The 23,304-nt window shown below is 34.3% G+C and overlaps 3 protein-coding genes across 3 annotated transcripts; 2 read left to right on the top strand and 1 right to left on the bottom strand.

Moving 5' to 3' along the window:
- The first annotated feature begins 54 nt into the window (after positions 1 to 54).
- LOC145616627 (E3 UFM1-protein ligase 1 homolog) lies at positions 55 to 9,336 on the top strand. Its single transcript, XM_081671384.1, has 20 exons — positions 55 to 390; positions 1,027 to 1,338; positions 1,454 to 1,720; positions 1,810 to 1,857; positions 2,359 to 2,424; positions 2,511 to 2,614; positions 2,900 to 2,993; positions 3,075 to 3,131; positions 3,345 to 3,762; positions 3,842 to 3,996; positions 4,185 to 4,250; positions 4,345 to 4,413; positions 4,510 to 4,602; positions 4,720 to 4,785; positions 6,530 to 6,576; positions 6,731 to 6,794; positions 7,550 to 7,627; positions 7,743 to 7,805; positions 8,377 to 8,469; positions 8,885 to 9,336. The coding sequence occupies exons 1-20, from the start codon at positions 217 to 219 to the stop codon at positions 8,996 to 8,998; spliced, it is 2,448 nt and encodes an 815-aa protein (XP_081527510.1). The 5' UTR covers positions 55 to 216; the 3' UTR covers positions 8,999 to 9,336.
- A 2,117-nt stretch (positions 9,337 to 11,453) lies between these two features.
- On the top strand, positions 11,454 to 15,101 carry LOC145618145 (uncharacterized). Its single transcript, XM_081672936.1, has 6 exons — positions 11,454 to 11,958; positions 12,069 to 12,146; positions 12,237 to 12,317; positions 12,752 to 12,906; positions 13,044 to 14,263; positions 14,818 to 15,101. The coding sequence occupies exons 1-6, from the start codon at positions 11,554 to 11,556 to the stop codon at positions 14,940 to 14,942; spliced, it is 2,064 nt and encodes a 687-aa protein (XP_081529062.1). The 5' UTR covers positions 11,454 to 11,553; the 3' UTR covers positions 14,943 to 15,101.
- Positions 15,102 to 19,658: 4,557 nt separating this feature from the next.
- Positions 19,659 to 21,563, bottom strand: LOC145616131 (uncharacterized). The gene is made up of 3 exons (XM_081670832.1): positions 21,174 to 21,563; positions 20,819 to 21,001; positions 19,659 to 20,336 (listed from the first exon to the last, which is right to left on the bottom strand). The coding sequence occupies exons 1-3, from the start codon at positions 21,561 to 21,563 to the stop codon at positions 20,145 to 20,147; spliced, it is 765 nt and encodes a 254-aa protein (XP_081526958.1). The 3' UTR covers positions 19,659 to 20,144.
- Between the last annotated feature and the right edge of the window lie 1,741 nt (positions 21,564 to 23,304).

Genomic DNA, 23,304 nt, shown 5'->3' with positions numbered 1-23,304 from the left:
TCATTTGACCATACGAATATTCGTATTAATTTTTGATGTCTCGTAGTAAAATAATCAATCCATCCCAAAGCTAGTCTTTCACATACTACATAAACTTTATTTTATTTTTTCGTTTTAATCAAATCCTTAACACAGGTACTCCATAATAACTTTAATTAGAGGTAAATTGAAGAACAGAAGAAACTTCTTTCTCAATCTTTCTCTCTCCTACAAACCATGGATGAAGAATTGCTGGAATTGCAGAAACAGTTCGAATTCGCTCAACAAGCTAAATCAAGTATTCGATTATCTGATAGAAATGTCGTCGAATTGGTTCAGATACTTCACGACCTTCAAATCATCGATTTTGATCTCCTCCACACTGTTTCCGGCAAAGAATACATCACTCCTGTAATTTCTCTCTTTCAATCTCTCTTTTAACAATTTCACATTTGATCGATTGATTGAATTTTATGTTTGTTCAATTATCTCAATTTGGACTCAATTTTTGTTTATGTGATCGATTTCAGAGGTTTAGGGTTTTTGCAATTAAATTTGAATTCGATTGTTTGTTAATTTGATTTATTAAATCAATTTGATGAGTTTTTGTTGTGGCAATTGAATAGAATTACAGCATACCTGCTATTTAATTCTTAAGTTATGTTTGTTGAATGTTTTTGCATGCTTATAAGTTTTGTAATTTAATTCAACATCAACACTTTGCCCATTCGTCTTGCTTGTGCCGCCGCGTAAATGAGAGGATTTTCTTGTTGATCCTTAATTAGTTAAGTATGCAATGATCATCTCCTACTTTACAATGAATATAAAGTGTCTTAGACCTTGAATAAGTCAATTAGATTCTAATCATTACGATTAAAAATCTTAAGAAAAGTGTACTTTTGGATGTGAACTTGAAATTTGACAGCATTGGGCATATTATAGTTTTGCAACTTTTGGGTGGTTTTTAAATAGTATGTTGTAAGTATGATTTGTGTTTTGATAGTGGACTTGATTTCACGAAATTATATTATAATTCTTATGCAACAGGAACAATTACGCTTGGAAATATGTTCTGAAGTAAAGAGGCTAGGGCGTGTTTCTTTGATTGATCTTACCGATAGTATTGGTGTTGATTTATATCATGTTGAGAAACAGGCTCAACTTGTAGTGTCTGATGATCCTGATCTTATGTTAATTCAAGGAGAAATTATTTCGAAATCTTATTGGGATACTATGGCTGAAGAAATTAATGAAAGACTTCAGGAATGCAGTCAGATTGCTGTGGCTGAGCTTGCTGCACAATTACAAGTGGGTTCTGAGCTGATATCATCAATGTTGGAGTCACGGCTTGGGACTTTGGTATGATGCTTTCTTGAAAGATGATGATCAAAAGAAAATCCCCCCTCTTTGAATTTTGCTGAGCTAAAATATTAATGTGGGTTTCTGTTGCTTTACATCCATGTGTGGTATGTAGATTAAAGGTAGACTTGAAGGCGGGCAACTGTATACCCCTGCTTATGTTGCACGTGTAAATGCAATGGTTCGCGGTGCTGCAAGGGGTATAACAGTTCCAATGAACTTGTCAGCCTTGTGGAGCTCTTTGCAACAGTTACTACAGGGAATGGATGGTGCTACTGGTGTGGCTGTGGACAACTCATTTTTCCAGACATTGTTCAATGGGTTGCTGAAGGAAGTGGAAATCCTTGGTTCTCTTCGTGCTGGAGTTCATTGGACACCTGCTGTAGGGCTCTCTTTTTTGTGTGTGTTTTTTACCTCTCTTTTAGATAGATGATTAAAAGTTACACGTGGATTGACTTATGGTTTTACCAGGTCTTTGCTTCAGCTCAGAAGGAATTTGTGGATTCGTTCCTTTCACAGGTTTGAAGCTTACCTGAATTGTTGTGCTACAAGCCTATATCCACCTCCTCTCTGTATATAGAACATAGATGATATTTATAACCTAATTTGAGTAACATCAGTTTTTATTTTACAATGCATTATATATTTATATTGGGACATTATGTGTGCAAGCTATACCTGAAATTAATTTACTCTGTAGGAATTTTCCATACAAATGCTAATTACTTGCTTATCAGTTGAACCTAGTGTTACATTGGACACAATACCTTTCGATGCAGGAACATAACTCACTGCCTAGTTTTTTAAACAAATCATCAAGTTTACTGGACTACTAGCGTACCATGTGTCCATGTGTCGTATATAGTAATTTGCTACATAGATTCATTGCGGTGTCCATATCTTAATAGGAATAAGCTAGATAGATTTTATTTAAAGGACTTTCTCTCAAAGACATAATGAAGGAGTGTTAGTTTATTCCATGGGGTGAATTCTCATGTTTGCCTTTATATTCTATGGCAGAATTCCTTCATAAGCTACGACTCTCTTCAAAAATTAGGAATACCCCAGCCCATGCAGTACTTACAGGTAAATTGCTGCCCTTTTACTGATCTCTTAATTATCTTAATTGTGATTTTCCCTTTTCTAATTGAAATTTAATGCCCTCAATATAGTCCAGGTATCCTGAAGGCATTCCTTTGGTAACAATGTTTATTCACCCCTCAATGATTGAGATGTTAGATGCAGCTATGGAGGATGCTGTTGAACGTAATAGCTGGTGAGTGTTTTTAGCTTAGGTGGCTCTGTTTTCATTAGAATGTCAGTTATGTTTGTGTCAGTTAGAATCTCTATTACATTACTAGATTGCTTGCTTGTTTAAGGCCTCAGCCCTCAACTCTCTTTGTTATCTGTCGTGGCTCCCTTAGTCCCTTTTAATTTACTAAAAGTATGTGATATGTTAATTTACCTTTGCAGTAGAGAAAATGTATGGTTACTGTGTTTGTTCACTTGTATGCTATTGGACTTTTCTTTTTCCGTAGATCTGATCAGTGATGGATTTCAGGATTGATTCACTTACAGTGCTGCCCTCTTTATGTGACTCACAAGATGCATATAAGATTTTGTCCTTGTGTCCATCTGTACAGTCTGCACTTAAGGTGACATCTCTGAGTCCATAAAATATTCATATATTTTATGGTATGTTTGCTTGTCCTAATATAAGTCATTCCTGGTCTCAGTCCAACAGAGCACTCATTGTGGGAGAGTCCTATGTCCTTAGCGATGGCTTTATAAAGGTATGGGATATGGATCCTCGAAAGTCGATCGGCTTTTCTACTCTTAGCCTGACCAAGACCTTAATATATGATGAACATGTTTAATGACTTGGTTAAGTGTTTGGATCACAGATATTCTCCTATGTTTTTATCATTTGCTACCACTCTTACAAGATTAACTTATAATTGACTAATGAAATTGAATGCTTGCAAATCGTATGTTTTATTGTAAAGGATGTCTTCACTCGGCTAGATAAAGAGATGCAAACCACTATTCCTATATCTTCTGCTTCCAAAATAGATGATGAGAAACAACCAACCAAGGAAAGCAAGGGTGGGAATGACTCAGGTAGATTATCTGAGTTAAATGATGTCATTACTGAGAGCGGAAATAGACCAGCCATGGAGAGAGGTTCAAAGAAGAAGAAAGGAAAATCTTCAGGGAATCCTAGGGGTTCTGCTGCTGAAAGTGATCTAAATAAGCAAGAACCTATTCCTTCAAAATCTAAGAGAAACCAGAGAAAAGGCAAGGATACTTCTGTTTCACATGTTTCAGAGTCAAAAAGATCAAAAGAGGATAGTGTTGGTGGTCCTTCAGAGGAGTGGATAATCAATAAAGTATTGGCTTTGGTTCCTGAGTTTGAAGAGCAAGGTTGGTGAAATAATTATTTGTTCTCTTTACTGTTATCATCTAATTTCTAGGGTTCTTACATAGTCTTCTTGTGCTATAGATGTGGATGATCGTGAGACAATTCTTAAACCCTTGGCAAATCAGTTGAGGCCTATGCTGGTCACTTCATGGAATGAAAGAAGAAGGGCAATGTTAGCTGAAAATTCAGATAGAATGAAACGCGTGCTTGATAACCTGCAAAAGAAGCTTGATGAGGTTTGTCTTCTTGTGTGACTCACTGTGACTGTGTCTTGCTATTTTGCTGTAATAAGCATATCAATTACTTTATCTATAACTAAGCTAGTGCATGGCGGCCAATATGTTGAATCTAGGAGCTACTATGGCTTTTAGTATGTCTTGTGCTTCCTCTTTCTTCCTATCTTATCTCTTTGTTTCTTGTCCAGTCTTATATGAACATGCAGCTTTATGAAAAAGCATTGGACCTGTTTGAAGATGACCAAGCAACATTTGTGAGAAACTTCTTTTCTTTTCCATATCACTTGGTAAATTATCATTTTTCATCGGTGTTGGTGATTTATCTTTTCCCCTGGTACTTTGTTGCAGGTTGTATTACACAGACATTTGCTTAGAACTACTGGAGCCTCAATTGCTGACATGCTTTTATGTAACTTGGTACTGTTGTCGCAAGGCTGTCATCGTTAATGTTGTGATAATTTATTTGTTAATTATTAATTTTTTCATGTGAAGTAATGGCCTTTTGGAACTCAGGATGTCTACAACAAATTGAAGAATGGAATTCCAGTAGAAGAATCACAAAATTCAGAGTCTGTGTCTCTCAGTTCTGGCGAAAGGACTTCCATTGTATGTATTTAAGTGGCTTCTGGTTTCTGTTTATGTAGGACTAACTTTTGGCACATATAGATTTAGACCAAAGGAGTTTGGGATTTAGTATGTGATCAAGTTCTTGTCTTATTTCAGGCAAAGAGTTTGCATAGTTCACTTTCAGTCAAGGCTGTCGCTTTGGTGGAGTCTTTGGAAGGAAAGGTTGATATATCCATCATTTAGAAACTGATTTCTTGCTTCTTTTTCTTTCTGTCTGAAACATTTCCTGTGAAGATATTTTCTTCCTGTCTGCACTTGACTACTCTACGTACTTTATGCATTTTACTCTTCTCTTTTTGATGAACCATATGTGTCTCCTAAATCTTTGGTTAAATTCATTGATTCTGTTAAAGTTAGTCTGTCACTCTGTATATTTTTCATTTGCTGATTTTTGCTTACTGCATGCAATCTTGAAGACCTGTATAGTTCAGCAAGAACTTTCAGCTCGTAAAATGGCCATTAAATTTCTCATTTCTTATCTAAAATGGGCATATGATCAATCGTTGGAAAGCTATGAGATAAACTTTCACCTCCAACTTGATACACCTTAAAATCATCTGTAGATTGAGAGATATGTGCATTTGAAGTCAGTTCATCGCAATTCTTCATTGATTTTTAGGCACATATAACACTGAGATCTAAATAGCTTAAGCATCATTTGTAGCAGAACATAGGAAGAGGAAGATGATTTTTGTTAATAAGAAGGGGAATTGCATCAAATGTGAATGACAATTCCACATTTGAGAGTGGAATCTCTCCCAATTTAACTTACTAAGCTAAGCCAAATTACTCAAACAATGTTCCTGATGCTATTCCCTTCCTAATCTTCTCTTATTTATGGTATTAATTCTCCAACTAACTCACTTACATTCTTCCTTATGACTATGTAAATTATATTGACTACCTAATATGCCCCCCTTCCCCCCTCTTCATATAAAATCATAACATTGAGCTCCTTGCCTCCTCCTAGAAGATTGAGTATCTCAATAGGAGCTAGAGAGAATGATCTTTGATTCTCAACCATGACACTTTTGAGTCAAAATGCGTCCTTACTTTTAAGTGTAAGATTGAAGTGTTTTTTGGTATCTAGGAGGAGGGTAGCAACAAGAATACTACGAGTTTAATCAGTTGTAAATCAGATGATTATTTATGGAGGTGCTGGCCTGCTGGGATTACACTTAGGTCTCGTAGAGTAAGATTATAGGGACTCGGGACCCAAGGAGTTTTCTTTAAGTTTAATGATATGTGAAGTATAACCTTCTTGATGGTGCTTCAGGGCCCAAAATTGCCATTTTGGTCCGGCATTTATTTGGGGTCAAGATGGCTAATATTGAAGCGACCTTGTAATGCTACTTGGAAGCTTAGGATATAGGTGACTTTCCTCCAATTCTTTTCTTCATCTTCCAATGGTGTCTTGATGGAGTCTTTTTTCTTTATTTTGTGGCATTCACTAGGTTCAAGAAGTGTAGGGGTCTTTATAGATTATTGGTCCCCAAGGACATTGGGTGATCCTAGGAGATTTCCTTCCCATTTTCATGCCCCAAAAGGTATTGCAGATGTGTATCTTGTCACAGCCTTCAAAATAAGCTTTTCTTGGTGTTATTTAGTCCCCAAGGACTTGAAAATTTACTGAAAGCCATGGTATATATGTTAAAAATTTCAAATTACTACGACTTTCTGTCACCAGCTTCTGATATGGTTCGCAAGCCTGACCCCAAGTCCAGCCTTATTCAGGATGCCATGTTGTTAAGCTTACTTTTGCCTTGGTTGACCCGTGTGCTATTTAATAGCTATTGATGACTTCTTACTTGTGGAACATAATTTTATTGGGCAGAAGAATAGTTCAGATGTATTTTTGTTCAGTTCTTTCTTAATAAGTAATACTAAAAAGTTTTGCATGTGACAGCAAGTGGATATATTCATGACTGCATTGGCAACATTGGTGGAAGAAAGGTAATTATGAGCTCTACTACCCTTAGCTGATGCTTCCGGGCGTTAGAGGTTTTAAGTGTTGTGTCAAATGCTGGGATAATTTTGCATAGCAATATTTTGGTCCTTTGATATTGATTTTGATAACTAACATTTTAGATGGATTTTGTTTCTTTAGTGGATTATTTTTGAAGAAGCTTGATAAGAAATTGGAAAAGGCACTGTTGCATTCATATCGCAAGGTATGTCTCTCCTGTTTTCGTTATTTCTTCTGTTCTAACCTAGGGTGCTATCCCTCCTCACACTAGTTCTGTTGTTACATTCATATCACAACGTATCTGATGAGAGAATAATGTTATGGTGTACTTGTTATTGTTTGGGTCAAGTTTTGTGTTCATGAATGACAGAAGATGATTAGATAGACTATAACTTTTTGTCGAAATTTGCTGATCTATAGTTTGACATGCGATATAAGTGCGTGTAAGTGTGGATTATGTTTCATAGGAAATAATTTTCACAGGATAAACAATTGCACTACTGGATATGCTTATGTGCTTTGAAAAGGTCAAGTTAGTAAAAGGCAATGCAGCATATAGGAACTCATCATATATTATATATCTTGGAGATGTTTTGGAAAATGCGTTTTGTATCCTTAGTTGTGATTTCTACTCTTGCCTAGCACATACTGATCATGTAAGTGATGGTCTGTATTCGAACTATATTGGCTGGGTAAGGTTAGCTCAATATACACCTTTTACTGTGGGTAGGGAAAATGTGGGTGTGCTGAGTTCAAATCAAGTGTCCATGGCATTGGGGCTACCCTGTGGCATTGCAATGGTTAAAACCTAATGTATATTAAATTAAAGTTATTATTGAACCTAGGTATTAAATTACTTTAAGCTTGAGTTAACCCTATGGTAAATTAGAGAACATGTTTGACGATGGTTCAATTACTGATATTTCCCCCTGGATTTTGTTTTTGTGTAATGTTATCCAGGATCTCACATCTCAGGTATCCATGGAAAATGACCCAGTTTTACTTCTACCAAAAGTCGTCTCTTTGCTTTATTTGAAGGTTAGTTGACACTGTGCAGTTGACATCTTGTATTCTTTGTAACATGGAAATTCTGTTTGTTTTTCTTTGATGAGTTTGTTTTTTCCCTGATGAGTTTGTTTTCGTTCTGTCATAGATTCATAATAAAGCTCTGCAGGCTCCAGGAAGAGCCATGTCTACTGCTGTTACTCGGTTGAAGGTAATGTGTACGCGGTTGCATTGTTGCTTCTATTGTGAGATCTTAAATCCTAGGTTTTAACTCTGGATTTTCATTAAGGACTTGTGCCATACTCGGCATGAGATTCGAACATCAGAGAAATCATCCTTGTCCAAACTGTGAAAATCTTAAATGCATCTTGTTCTGTACAATTGCATTATATGGAAATGTCTTGGTGTAAAATATCTGAGTTATCTTGCTGCTCGTACTTGAACTGTTCAGAGAATTTTATGTACAAATTGTTGTTATGGTGTCAAAGGGGGTGGAATTATGACACTTTTGGTTCTGTTAGGGTCATATGTCCGTTATTCTGCATGTTTCTATGTCAAGAAGCAGTGTATGCTCTCTGAATTCTTCTTCATAAAGATTTTTTTTCTTTCTTAAATAGCCTTTCAAAGACTTTATTGTTTGTAAAGCGTACCTGTGAAGAAATTACATAAATATGGTCATGTACTCTTTCTTTACCTTTGGGTGGAGACATTTTATCCAGAACACATTATGGTGACTGGCTGACTGCTAGTGCAACTGAAAAGTGTGTTTTGTCTTCTCGCAGGATAAGTTGGATGATTCGGCTTTCAAAATCTTAATGGACTATCATTCTGCAACAGTGACACTTTTAGCATTGTTGTCAGCATCTACTAATGATGTGAGTGATTCAAGTTTGATTGCTGATTCTGTTATTTAATTTTGCCTTGCTTGTCATCTAGATCCTCAGGGTTGATCATCTTGTAATTTTTTCTGCTATTGAGGAATTCTCTCTTACTTATGGCCCCACCAGGATTTTATCAACTAAAACAGGCATATTTATTTTAGTGGCCTAAATTTTTTTCTTTTTTTCTGAGAACATTCTGCCCCATGAGGATTAGAACTTAGGCATTGTGTTCTGAGACATGAACTTAGTGTTGATCCTATCATGAAAAAGTGTTCCCCTCGTACCAATGTTTTATGTGTTGATACAAGTTCGCCAATTTGTTAAAATATATGCCTGAGTTTTTTTTCTTTCTTTTTTTCTTCATTGATGCAATGTCTCTTACACTTAGACGACTTACTTAATATATCAGGAAGACGACTGTGCATCAGATAGGATTGCAACCAAGAAGGAGCTTCTGGAGAGCCTGATGCCAACACTGAAAGGATTAGTTTTGGGAAGTACCCAACCTCAGGTTGCTAGCTGATCACTCTGACATACATGGCCATTCTAAGAATCAGACTGGAATGACAGGGATTTTATAAAACTACAAAGACTTTCGCAGTAGCAAAAGCCACAGAAAAATCACTACCTAATTATGCCAGAGCACATTGCAAATACTCTTTAGCATTGGATCAATTATGCAGCTTATAGGGTATCTAGCAAATATTGTACATTAGTATCTACTCCGTAGTTATAAACTATTGACTTGGACGCTTAGATTAATATCCTTACTGATACTGTTTTGTAATAAAATAGCATCAACGTTGCCTTTGCATCTTTATCCTCTAGTTAAGTTTATTTTACAGAAATATTAATTACTAATACATGTTTAAGTTCCTTTTGGCCATTTATTAATTTTGTCCTAGTTCATGGTGATTGCAATCAAAATTCTAACCAACTAAAAGCACGAACAACCATATTCTAGAAAGGAATGAAAGGTTTGTACTAAAGAAGCATGAGCTCCAGTGGCGGAGCCAGGATTTGTAATTCGGGGGGACAAATTTCAGATATTTAATAAAATCAACAAACATTTTAAGAAAAAAAAAATGATCACAGATTAATATATATTTTTTGTTATGGACAAGACAATTATTCTTATATGGCAAAGAGAAGTTTTTATAACTTTTATTGCATATTAAGAAAGTTATCAACAATTTTTTTTTGGTGAACCCCAATTGTAAGTTATGTGATCCCAATAATCGAAAAATACGGTTTATCAAATAATAAGCGTTTAAAATATATATAAAGGGATTTGAGTTTTTATAAGTTTCATCCACATATTTGACTAATGAAATTATTACACTGTGCTCTGTAAAAATAAAATTAGAAATTTAGTTCCAAACACTATAGAATAAAAATTTTGAATTTAGACTATAATGGGAGATCTTAATAGCTATAGTAATGCATTGGCAAGCGTGAAATCCATCATGGTGCAATAAAAAAAGAACGGATGAAGTAGTTGAATAGCACATTATTAATCATTATCAAAAAGGCAGAACTTGATTAAATAGTTAATTAAAAATAGTAAGAGGTTTAAATATTTATAATACGTAGTACTTTAAATTTATAAATTATATACTATAAAATGAAATCCAAAACAAGTATATTAACAAAGTGGGAAATCCAAAACAAGTATATTAACAAAGTGGGAAATCCAAAACAATGAAAAATAAGTAGTCCAAAAAGAAGGGAAAAAAAATGTATACAAAAAAGTTAAAAATTGTTTGAGCAAAGAATCGAACCAGGGACAAGAGGAGAAGCCTTGCTCAAGGCCCAACAACCACTAGACTATCTTATAACTTTGTGATACATATTGCATATGTAATGTATATAAATGTATTAACTGCATCTTTTTATGCTAACAAATTTTTTTATTTTATTTTATTTTTTTTTCGAAAATGGGGGGACAGCTGTCCCCCATGTTCCTATAGTGGCTCCGCCACTGACGAGCTCGATTCGGTCCACTCTATATACCACTTAACATCTAGAAATAGTGTGATTATTAATTTTATTTTCCTCAAAAAAAAAAATAGTGTGATTATTTGGGGGTGTTCAGAACCAATTTGATCGAAAAAATGGACAGTATTGGGATAAAATATACTTCAATTAGGTCTTCAAATTATTATTATTATTATTATTATTTTGAATAGGTCTTCAAATGTAAGACGGAGACCCGAGGGTGCACCGGTGCGAAGAGTGGAAGAGTGGGACCATGGAGGGATTAAACGAGGAAGAGGGAGACCAAAGATGACTTGGTTGGAAGGAGTGAGGAAGGATATGAAGTGCATGGATTTACGTGAGGATGAAGTTTTGGATCGTAAGGGATGGAGGAGAAAGATTTATGTTGATGACTACACGGAATAATCAAATTTGGTTCATGTTAGCCGACCCCACTTTTGGGATTAAGGCTTTGATTGATTGATTGATTGATTATTATTATTTTGAAATATTCAAATTGAAAAATTAATTTATTTTTCCGATCTCTGTTGTGGTTTGGTACAATACGTTAATAGCCTTTTAAAATTGGCTGTAGGGCGGACTACGACCGTGTTCTCTTCAGCTTAAAAAAATAATATTAAATAAAAATAATTTCAATTTTATAAAAATAAGTTTAGTTCAGTAAAATTAAGTTTAGTTCAGTATAAATAATTTCAGTTCAGTAAAAATAAGTTCCGTTCAGTAAAATTCAGTTTTCTTTAAGAAGAATTATAATAGAAAATCAATAAAAATAATTTCAGTTCAACAAATATAATTTCAGTTCAGTAAAATTAATTTAAATTCAGTAAAAATAACTTAAATTCCGCAAATATAATTTTGTTTCAGTAAAAATAATTTCACTTCAGCAAAAATAAGTGAAAGAGAACGGACCTATGTTTACGGAGTAATATTTAAAACAAATAAAATAGGTCTGGCCCAATATCCTTCTAATAATCGTCTCTGTCTTCTTCATCTTTAAACCCTAAACCTCTGCATTCTGCAAAATACACCAAATTCCGCCATTGATAAACTCTCAACCTCAGCCAAAAACAGGGGCAAAAAATGCAGCTCTTCGACCTAAACATTCCATATTCAGAATCAAATAAACAAACTCGCTTGAAATTAGTTGTCAAAGCAATGGAGTTAGGTTATTCTGGAATCGCTTTCAATCGTATAATCAAAGGTGTAATGTCTGAATCCGACCGTTGTACAATTTCTCCATTTCTTCTTTTCTCTCTCCTCAAGGCCTCTCCTTATATCTCTGAAACTGTTTCCTTTCATCGTCGTCTCCTCGGAGTTCCCGAAAAGTCTGCGTTTCGTCAGTACACTCGTTTGACAATGTCGGTTGAAACATCTGCTCAAGTTTCTGCTTTGAATTCGGGTAATCCGATTCTCAAGACTTATGATTTGATCGCTGTTAGACCTTTGAATCAGAATACTTTTGATATTGCTTGTCAATCATCTCAGGTTTTTCATCAATTTTTTTTTAACATTGAATTTATCGTTCGAATCGATGATTTAATTGAGAATTTTGTTGAATCATTGTAAATTTTGTTTGTTGAATTTTCTGTTGATAGGTTGATTTGATTTCGATTGATTTTGCTGATAAGGTGCCGTTTCGACTGAAGCTTCCTATGGTTAAAGCTGCTATTGCGGTTTGATTCTCGCGCTTTGTGTGTTTGTATTGTTTTGATATTATCTGTGTATTTGTTTGATTGAAATGGACATTGAATTCGAATGCGCAGCGAGGGGTGTACTTTGAGATTATGTACTCAAGTCTTATGCAAGATGTTCAAATGAGGAGGCAAATGATTTCCAATGCCAAGGTGTGACGATTGTTAATCTATACTATGGCTAATATATACCTAGCATTGCTATTTACTGCTAATTTAGTGATATTATGCGATTGTGATAGACACTAATTGTTGTATTGTATTGCCTTGAAAATGAGTAACGAAAATGTTGCATGACATGTCTTTTGGAAGGACCTCAAATATTAGTATCTCTTATATATGAGTATTAGCAGTAGTGTTATTTGTCAGTGTCAAGGAAGGTTTTGCTATTTTTGTTGAAAACTTGATCTAGTGTATGACTACAAAATTAAGGTGTTTGAATGTTGCTATTGTAATTAGAACTACTGCTTTTGTTATTTGTGAAAACTCGTTTGCATTTCGAGAGGTGTTAAAATGTGTAGTTTACTAATCGTTGAACTTTTCTTATAACCTATTCATAAATAACTCAAGCAATTTATTGACATCAGTTATTGGTGGAGTGGACTCAAGGCAAGAACTTAATTGTATCCAGTGCTGCTCCTTCGGTTCTTGAGCTTAGAGGTCCAAACGATGTGACTAATCTATTATCGTTGCTTGGGCTTTCAAATGAGTGTGCTAAAGCGACTATATCTAAGAATTGCAGGTTTGCTTTCATTTTTGAAACCTCTATTCCTGCTTCTATTTTCCTCCTCAGGCAAGCTTGGGGGCATGATTAGTGCTTGATATATGTCACCTGCTCTTACCCTTTGCTTATAACTACTTGTATTTTTTACCCTGCAGACTGTTACTAACCGATGGTATAAGGACAAAGCAGTTTTACAAAGAGGCAATGAGAATTGACTTGATGCAGCCTGGAGTGCAAACTGGTCCCAAAGAGCCTTGGATTGTTGATCATATTGATTGGGATCCAATTTCCAGTGGTGAAGGTGATTTGTTTTTAGATGATATGGAAAAAGCATTTGCTGAGTCTGGAAAAAGTTCCAAAACCGTTAAAGGCATTGATTCTTCTTCTATTGATGATCATATGCCATCACATGGTTTAAAATTAAACGACACAAGTTTTAGAATGGAGGGTAAACAATGTATGTCCAGTAACTTAACAAAATTAATGTCAACTTCCAAGGATCTCGAGCTGTCCAAAAAGACTGAGAAAATGCTAAGTCAGCCAACTTCTTCGTGCAGCATGGATCAACAGGGCAATGCTGCTGAAAACTCTAAGCAAGCAGTTCTGCCCGAATCTCTGCTGGCTTGCAATAATGATGAGGATGGCAGTATTTATTCTGCAATAATTCTACAAGAGTTGAAGAGCTCTAATGCACTTGAAACCACCACCTCTCCACTTTTACATAAATTAGAGCAGCAGGATCACGTCAATAACGCAGAAAATGTGTTCAGTGATTGTATGAAGGAAATAACCTCAAAAGATGAGGGTTTAGATGTGGGCTGTATTGCTGGTTCAAGGAAGGAGGTCTTAATGAAATCTGAGGGTCTTAATTGCAATGGTTTACAGACTAATAAATTGAAGTTAGCTTCTGATGTGTTGAACAGTACAAATGCTGAGACCTCAACTGAGATGCAATCCTTTGATCAGTCCTATAAATCACACATTTCTAAATCATCTTTAGATGGAAAACCTCTGGCACCACAAGAAGATTCAGTAGCTGACAAAAACAAGACTTTACCTGCTAGAAATGTGATGGATTTGGATTCATTTAATGAGAGCAACAATAGTGATTATTTACTACATTGTGACCAGCATCCATTGGAGGAGGTGGAAGAAATTAAGGAGCATAAGGGAGATCACACCGAAGTCAAAACTGACACTAAAGATTTTATAGTTGCCGATACCATGCTACCATTGGATCCTCACCAACATGAAAAAAATGGAAATGATCTTTTAGTTGCAAAATCCATGTTTTCAGATGACATGATGAAATGTAGAAAACACGTACAAGAGGTTGGTGATGCTGATCATCAATATTTGGGCAAAAATAAGTTAGGTGATGTACTAATCCTATCTTGTAATTTTAAAGTAATTTGTTTATGTTCGTGTTGCATATTCTTTCTATTGCTTTGTTAAATTCTTGACTGAAGTTACCCAAAACACCAACCATCATGTGGTATATCATTATTATGTGATCCTCCCTAAGTAGTTTTTTCTTTGATGTTGATGTTGTTAAGGGAGGTCAGAAAAAATGCCTATAAAGTGAGGAAGAAAAATCTACATTCTTTTGTGTTTCTTGGAAATAGATTCTCTAATTTTGTTTTGCTAGTGGGTGATTTATTTATTTTTATGAAAAGACAATGGGGATCATGAAAAAAGGGATGTGAGAGAGATTGTTTTTTTTTAGATTTACTTAAGTGGGGACCATGAGAGAGAGATGATTATAATTTTCGAGTGGAATAATGGGAAGAGAGTGAAATGATAAAATATGGTAGAAACTTACCAAGGATAGAAGTAATGCATCTATTTTGGAACAGACGATTAAGACAAGTGGTGTATTTATTTCTAAAATGATGCTTTTGCTAACTGTATATATGCTATAAAATGCAGGTAATCATAAGGTGAAGGGACGGGATACAGGCAAAGTTATTAGGTTTCCTTTCAAGCGGTTATTTCAAGTTCAATTTAAGAAGAAAAGAAATTCCATCCTCAAGACCAGGAAGAGGTCAGTATAGGGAGAAATTTTGGAGTTTTTCTGGAGCTGTGTTGGCTATTGTACATGTGAGGCAGTATATACAAATATACGAGCTTTGTTATTACCAGCCTTTTGTCTACATCATGTATTCATGTACTTATGCAACATTAATTATTTAGAAGAGAATTTCTAATCCTGAGCTCATATTTTCATAGTTGGACAATTGCATAACTTCTCATTATCTGACCTACCTTATAGTTGAGACTTAAGGTTGTACAAATAATTTCACCTATTTTCTTAAATAAGATGTTCAAGCCCTCTCAAACCTGTATTATCTTTTTGGTTTTTCACAGGTCCATGTAGCCATATGGTCGTGAGTCCATGAGCCATAATGAAAGTTCAGTTTGATTTGTTTGGGAGCCCCCCAATAAGAGTCACCTAAAACCTTTGTTCACGATTACTTGTCTGAATAAGACTAAAGGATTAGAAATTAGTCCAAAGTGAGAAAACTTGATAATTAAACAGAACACTGCAGGATTGGAAAGTTCAAAAGTTCTTCACTCAATTTAAAACTATTAAGTCCTTCCTTTGGTCCCTTCTTTTTTGAGGTGAGGGACAGCTGACTATATATCCATGCATTTCTTTAGCTGAAATGATTGTCTTACTTGCTTTTTTTGTTCTGTTTATTTTTTAATATCCTATAATATTACTGTAATTTCCTACTCAATCATTAGAAAATTGGGTATTAGCTAACTAATGCGAATGATTAAGGGCTTTTTTTTTTGTTTGTAAGGCCCCGCTCTCATCACCTTATTTTTGCTGTACTGAAATTATTTTTACTGAAACAAAATTATATTTGCTGAACTTAAATTATTTTTACAGAACTTAAATTAATTTTACTGAACTGAAATTATTTTTGTTGAACTGAAATTATTTTTGCTAATTTTCTATTATAATTCTTCTTTAAGAAAACTGAATTTTACTGAACTAAAATTACTTTTACTGAACTTAATTTTACTGAACTAAACTTATTTTTGAACTGAAATTATTTTTACTTAATAGTTTTTTTTGTAAGGTAAGAGAACAGGGCCCAAGTTTGGGAAAAATGAAGAATATTTACTAACTACAGGGAAATTTATTCTGGGATGTTTATTGAAGTTAACCCATCTACATTTCCCAAAAAATATGGAAATTGCCACTGTTATATACACTATTTACATATAAATGTTTAATTTTTTAGAACTCCTCAATAGCTTAGCTTCCATTTTATTAGAGTACTTCGTATATAACTACATCCAAGCAATCATCTTTTGTATTGTAACTGTGCCAAGACACCATTTTTTTAGATCTAGCTTATTAAATATAGTCTTTAAGATGCATTATAAGGTTACTGGAGTAGGCATATTAGGTTCTTTGGAGAAGTAACAAGGTAGTGCTTGATGTGCAGATGCTTGAGCCATTTGCTGTGACAGTGGCTTACTCTAGCATGATCAGTTTATTTTGCCTGCTACCGATTTGTTCATAACCTGTGATGAAGATATTTTTGTTGAGAATCATTTTATATATCGACTCTTCTAGGTGGACTAGGTCATACAAAATAAGCGTGGTCATGTAGTCGCATGTACAATATCTCATGATTTTAATTAATTATTTATTTTTATTTTTTTAGACACCGGAGAAAATCTCACAAGTGTTATGTCACCTTGTTTAGTATATGAAAATTTCCTTTTCATTTTGTTTTAAATTTATTGTTTTCACTGTTGTAAGTATTTGTTTTCAAACCTTGTTAGTTAGTTTTAAGGAAAAAAAAAAAAGGGTGTTTAAATCTGTGTGACTAAAATTTATGAGAACCCTTTGTACTTGTGATTTTGATTGTATCTGTCTGCTTTATTGGTCTTGCAATATTGTTCGTTAACGGATGTCTCAGTGTGATTTCAAAACACTTGTCACAGAACAATCTATTGTCAAATGGAGTTGAAAATCCGTTGCACACTGGTCTTTACATTATAAAACAGTCTATGTTTGATTCCATGATTTAGGTGGAAATTCCGTAATTAGGTGTTTGGTTATTTGTTGTATGACGAAAATAAACATGAAGATGGGATGAAAATTTATATTTGCTTATTGTGGATTCCATTGATAATATTTGCAGGTCAAGATTCACTGTCAGGTGTGCTCTATTCTTCTAAAGAACCTCAGTGTATCCACCATAGTATTACATGCTCATCCCCCCCCCCCCCCCCCCAAGAAAAGCTCTTTAGGAACATGTGAATTGGGTTATAGTATGCTGGTGTACTTGTTGAATATTTAAAACTATATTATATAGCCAATTATGTTCCCATACCCATTCATGTGCTTGCACAATAGAACATACCGTATTCCAAATACACTGGTTCATTCAATGAAATCATTGCTGAAATATTTTGTCTCTGCTGTGTAAGACTCCGAATTCTTCATGGCTAAGTAATTGGGGACTATTACTTGTTTCTCTGGAGGAGATGGGGGTAGTGGATTAGTCAATTTTATTTATAATGTTATGTTATAGTGGCTATTACAAAAATTCATTTAGTCTGATACTTTGCATTTTTCTTGGAAGGCATCACATGATGGAGACTCATCTTTCAGTAAATAGACCCATAAACCTGATTATTTAAGGTTTATAGCCTTTTTCCCATTACTTAATCCACTTGTATATAGAAAAGTATCATGCCTCCCTATGCCTATAATCTTAATGATGGAGCTCCCTAGGTTAAAGGATTCCTAGAATATACTTGAGGAACATTCCTTTTTTTACCCAGCTACTTCCTTGTCTTTAGCATTTAGACCTCACAGTCAGATTGTATGTGTTGCTGCTCAATTCAATTGTGAAGGTGGATCATTCTTGTTTTTGCTATTATTTAAATAAAAATATTTTCTTTTGTTTTTCACTGTTTGGTGTTGGAGATGAGAAGCTAACAATATGATTGCCTTTGTATACCTTCTTTCCAACCAGAAGTGGAATTCCTTGCAGGGAATAAATGCATGGGGATACGGCATCAAGTTCTTGGCCTTCTTGCCACCTGAGCTAGAGAAACCTCACAATGTTCCTGCCTTGTACTAGCTAATAGTTAAACAAGCTTAAAGGAATTCTTTGCTGAAAGTGGTGCGTGCAAATCCCTAGGTGTCCCCATGAGGTTTTAATTTATTTTCATGATTAAACGTGTGATTCCTTATTTTCCTTTTAATACTTCCTTGATTCTACTGCAAGTTTCCCAACTCTTTTGCTAACTGATAGAAGTGCTACTCATGTGCTAGCTGCATATCTTGTGTTATATTTCTAGTGGGACATAGGCATATAGTTTTACCGGCACCTGGAAGTATAATGGTTAACTAAATAATTATAACAATTGGCGGCTGCTGATTTTATGATTTATCATCTGAATAATTTGTGTACATCTTATTCTATAATGAAAGATAATGATGATTTAACAACTAATGCCTTTTCCCATTTAATAGGGGTCAGGTAGGTTGCGGCTCCATGTCGATCTAAGCAGTAAGCATTATGTCGGTCAGTAACTTAATTCTTTTCCTCTTTTATTATCTTTTTTATTCTGTCATGTGCATAGCCATTTTCTGTTCTATGTGATACTTCTAAATTATAAAATTGTGATGGTCCTATCCTAGTATCCTCCTGGCCACAATCTTTTGGGGGATTTTCTAGCTATCAGACTACAGATGTTTTTATTATTCTTTAGTATATTCAGTTAGGTTTTTTCTTCTTCCTCCTGATATGTACCACTTTGATATTATTTTCAAGAGCTTAAAGTTATTATAATTTCACTTATATTCAAATTTAAACTGTCTAGAATGTAGTGCAATTTTGGTATATTCTGAAGAATGTTAGTATGTGCAACTTTCCTTGTTAGTAGGAAGGGGAAAAAATACTATGAGTTGCTTTTGTGATTTAAATATGCAAAACAATGTAAACTTCCAGCTTAAAATTGCGTGAATTGATCTCGAGGAAGGTATCAATTATTATGGTGTACGTAAAACATACATATCTTTGAATTTGTGTGATATTTATTTACATGCCAATTTTTCTAGTGTCCAACTTTGATATCTAAGACAGTTAACACCTTTGAATGTACTCCCCCTGTTCTGCCCCCTTTTCTCTGTCAATCACAACGTAGAAGGGTTGCACACTTGCACGGTATTTTTGGAGACCCATGTGATAAAGAGATAGATAGGCAGAATCATTGGCCTAATAAAATAACGTTGCAAATAATATCCTAAAAAGGAATATGTTGCTATTTAGAAAGGAGGAAATATTGTGTTTTGGACAGGTTTGTATGGTTAATAATAGGGGTGGATTTATATACAACAAACCAGAGTCTGAAGTTTCTAAATATTAATTGAAGACTGTAATACTTAAAATAGGTACTGAAAAGAAATATGCTAGGCATTTGACTAATATGAAGTAAGAACTGAAAGCTAAAATACTACCAATGACATGACAGGTGTCCACAGTATTAGTAATAAAAATTAATTATTTCCAAATTTTAGATTACACCGCGGGTTGGTAACCATTTGATGATACTGTAAACCATATTCTGAATACACTGCTGGTTGATAACCATTTGATGACACGATAAAGGCATTGGGCTTACATAGAGCTTTAATTATTTTATTTAATCTAATAATCTAGAAAATTGGCTAGCAATTCCGTCAAAGACGGGCAGGTAGTTCTACTAATATTATAATATGTCAGTTCCACGAGCGGCCGACAAAGCGTAAGTTGGCCGCCAAAATAGAGATTTTTTGTCATAGTTTTTGCTGATTATCATTATGAGTTTCATCAATATAATATGCTGAGTAGGCATAATTAAGTGTAATCACATTATTAGTGTTACAGATTAAAATATGTAGAGATATTACAGCATTCTTACTAAAAGCCTGTCCAACTTTTATTTAATGTTCTATGGGGCCAAATAATGGCGTAGAACTTGAACTAGTTTTGAATTGATTGGGGCATTCAAAATGGTGTACACTTATTTTTACATGCATGACCCCGTCATGCAAAATACTATGCAAACTACTTTGAATGCTGATCAATTCTAGTACCATGTTACTTAGGATACTTCACCCACCAGAATTATATACATGATGAATTCCTAGGACTGCTGCTTGCTGTATGCTGCAATTTGAAAACAATGTTTGACACTTAAAAAGTCTAACAAGCATTCTAACTGATAGTGGACATTCTTCAAGGAACTAAATTGGTTGAAAGGGAGTTGAGGAGATGAATCCACTGCCCTTCATCCTCATCGTCTTCATCGCCTGGCATCTGATTCCATTGTAGGTCTTGGAAAGTGGTAGGCTGTTCGATTTCATCATTCCTTGCAAATCGACCCCGTATTCTTGGCCTGCTGTCTGCTAATGTCTTCCTGCATGCGTACTGATGGCCAAGCATTGCAACCATAGAAGAGTTAGTTAGGTGGTCATTCTGTGCTATATGACAAAGATATAAAATATTGTTATCAAATACAAATTAATTTTCTGGACTTTGTAGTGTAGGCTTTTCCTAGTGATCATTGAAATTTAGTGTTTGAATTGCTTCAGTTGCAAGAGGTTAACATGATTAATAACTGTTTGTTCTACTCATTCTAATCAACAGTGCTATAAAGATGACTTTCGCTGAATATATTTTGTTTATGTTAGTGGCAATGACTGATTCTCAGCTTTCTCATGTCACCAAATCCTTTAATTTCAAGGGGCTATTTATGTAACATATCTTATCATGAAGCTTACTATGATTGGATAGGACATGTTTCAATTTACCATGTTTGATTTTGAGGTTATGCTAATACAATTGAGTGCTCTGTAGTAACCTACATAGAATTTTGGAATCTTGATGAATTTTACTGTTTTAAGTCTTACCTGAATTTTCTTGTTGAAATTTCTCTGATTTCTCTTGCTGCGGTACCTCTCAATTCTTTCTTTTTTCTCTTCAGGACTGTAGCGACATGCCTTAGTCATACCTTCAATGATAATGCTTGTACTTTCATTTGCCAATGGACTTCCAACCGGGTGGTGATGGTGGTGGCGTAAGGTTTGGACTCCCTGTCATGAGAATGATCAATTATGTTAATTAGAACGAATATGGTTTTAAAAGTAAGTGGTGCTTCTGATTTATGTATGTATTGTTTTACTAAATTTCCGAAGTTGTAACTATTTAGATCATGTCAGTAATTTGGGTCTTTTTGACTTAGTTTAAAATGATTTGAAGAATTACCTGATCCAAATTACCTGTGCTAAAAACCCTTCTAACCGACCCAATATCCAGGTCATGGAGTCCAACAGGAGACGAAACATGCTGGTAAAACCCGTTTTTATGGAGTGAGTGGCTACTGAGGCTTCGCTGCATCAAAGAGGCAGTAGTATTTGGTGGGTGACTACTGGTACAACTAAGAGGTGAATTTGGTGAGCCTATATAACTACTGCTAGTACACCCGCTCCCAGTACTTGTATTCCCATTGGCGTTTGCTAGCATGAAAGCTTCATTAATAGAATCGTAATCGCCTGCAAGAGACTGGACTAACATAGGTGATAAATTAGAAGGGTAATTTTGGTTAATGAAATCAGTGGAATGATCAACAAAAGAGCTGTTATTCTGACAATACATGGTTAGTGTTTTGTTTTTCAGAAATGAAATACAAGATCTTGAAAATTCAAAAATGAATATAAATGAAGATTCTTTGTGCTCTTGCCAACTTATTTATATATATGAGATTATTTCTCTAATGCAAAAGCGTTGACTCATTACCTACATTCTTGTCTCTCTAGCAGTACCAGTGTACCACCACTTCCTGAGTTCCCCACCCAAAAAAGTAATTACAGTACCCTTTTCCTTAATCTATGTTAATCATACCTTAATAAAGAGTTTTTAATCTCATGTAAAGTCTAATCAATTAATCATCTTATTATTTTACACTGATGTGTTTTAAGGTATTGTTTTATATATTCCCTGCCTTTGTTAAAGTTTTCATTTAGAAGTTAACTTAGGTATGTTTCATGGTTTTTTTTGTTTTTTTTTTTTTTTTTTTTTGGGTGAACAGGCTATGTTTCATGATGTGATAATTAATTTCTTAAAATTCTGTTATGTTGTTAAAATAACTTTCATGAATTTGCGAAAATAGATTATGTATATAAATTACTTGTTTTTATTCTATATAAGAAAATAAAATACTTGATTATTTTATTCCCATGTGTTTTAGAGGTAGTAATAACAGGTTAAATACAGTAAATAAAAACTAAAAAGAGAGGATGAAAAAAGGAAAAGGGCCCAAAATGGACATAAGCAACAGTAAAAAGATAGAAAACGAAAATGAAACCCCACCCAAACCCAAACCAAATTTTATTTTGATTCTCTTTCCGGCGGGTTTGCGCGGGGTCTACGGAAGATAGACTCGTTGAGAAAGACTCAATTTGCAGCATTTCATCATTTTTATATTCAGCCCCCATGTGAATACCATATTACACATATAACACTCTTTTTTTTTTTTTTTTACAAATTTATTTATTTTTTTAAAGTCACCTTTTTATTATGCTCTGTAGATTTATAAATAAATTAATAACTTTAATGAGAGAGGTACTTCTTCGATGTTGTAATAAGTGTAATACAAGTATTTTACAAAGTCAAATTTTGTACTGTATTTGATAACCTTTTCCTTTTATATATATACTTCGTATATTTTTATGTTTCTGGTATAGAGAGTCATAACTCATACTCCCTTCGTCCCCAAATGATAGTCCCTTATGGCTTATTTTTAGTCCCAAAATGATAGTCCCATTTGCTTTTTTCAAATACCATTATTATCAATTTTTTATCAAAATTCTCTCTAATTACAACAATATTTGTGCAAATTTATCTTTCCTATATAAATTTTGTTTTCCAATGTACTTTTATTACTTTCTCTCTCTACTATTTTACATACCCAATGTAAATTTATCTTTCCAATGTAAATTTACTACTTTTATTTAAGTTTCTTAATTCCCGTGATTTTTGCCCATAAGGGACTATCATTTGGGGACGGAGGTAGTAAGATTTAATGATATAAGATTTGATGATTTACAAGTAAATGATATTTGATTTCATATATTACGTACCATTCTTCATGACTTAAATTTATCAAGTTAGTGACATCCATGTAATATTTTCTATAAATGTAATCCTCAAATGATACTTCTTCCGTTTTTTTATAGTTGTAACACACACTTTATCACGGTATTTTAAAAAAGTGGACCTCACATGTATAATACACTTAAAATGGGGTTAAAAGGTTGTAAGGAGCATAATGAAGTGGGTCATGTGCTTTAAATAATGATAATAGTACAATTTTCACCATAAAAACCTTTCTTTTATA

The sequence above is a fragment of the Chenopodium album genome, chromosome 26 (assembly GCF_948465745.1).
Source record: "Chenopodium album chromosome 26, dcCheAlbu1.1, whole genome shotgun sequence".
NCBI lineage: Eukaryota > Viridiplantae > Streptophyta > Magnoliopsida > Caryophyllales > Amaranthaceae > Chenopodium > Chenopodium album.
Note: the sequence above shows the minus strand (reverse complement) of the source record. Positions and strands in the feature narration are given on the sequence as shown.

What these genes read in the sequence shown, in the direction of transcription:
- LOC145616131 (XM_081670832.1), bottom strand. Translation starts at nt 21,563, where the DNA reads ATGTATTGTCAGAATAACAGCTCTTTTGTTGATCATTCCACTGATTTC. An exon ending in GCACAGGTAATTTGGATCAG is followed by an intron (nt 21,002 to 21,173) that starts GTAATTCTTCAA and finishes TTCTCATGACAG; the next exon opens with GGAGTCCAAACCTTACGCCA. An exon ending in ATTTCAACAAGAAAATTCAG is followed by an intron (nt 20,337 to 20,818) that starts GTAAGACTTAAA and finishes CTTGGCCATCAG; the next exon opens with TACGCATGCAGGAAGACATT.
- LOC145618145 (XM_081672936.1), top strand. Translation starts at nt 11,554, where the DNA reads ATGCAGCTCTTCGACCTAAACATTCCATATTCAGAATCAAATAAACAA. An exon ending in TGGTTAAAGCTGCTATTGCG is followed by an intron (nt 12,147 to 12,236) that starts GTTTGATTCTCG and finishes TCGAATGCGCAG; the next exon opens with CGAGGGGTGTACTTTGAGAT. An exon ending in ACTATATCTAAGAATTGCAG is followed by an intron (nt 12,907 to 13,043) that starts GTTTGCTTTCAT and finishes TTTACCCTGCAG; the next exon opens with ACTGTTACTAACCGATGGTA.
- LOC145616627 (XM_081671384.1), top strand. Translation starts at nt 217, where the DNA reads ATGGATGAAGAATTGCTGGAATTGCAGAAACAGTTCGAATTCGCTCAA. An exon ending in GCAAAGAATACATCACTCCT is followed by an intron (nt 391 to 1,026) that starts GTAATTTCTCTC and finishes CTTATGCAACAG; the next exon opens with GAACAATTACGCTTGGAAAT. An exon ending in GCAACATTGGTGGAAGAAAG is followed by an intron (nt 6,577 to 6,730) that starts GTAATTATGAGC and finishes TTGTTTCTTTAG; the next exon opens with TGGATTATTTTTGAAGAAGC.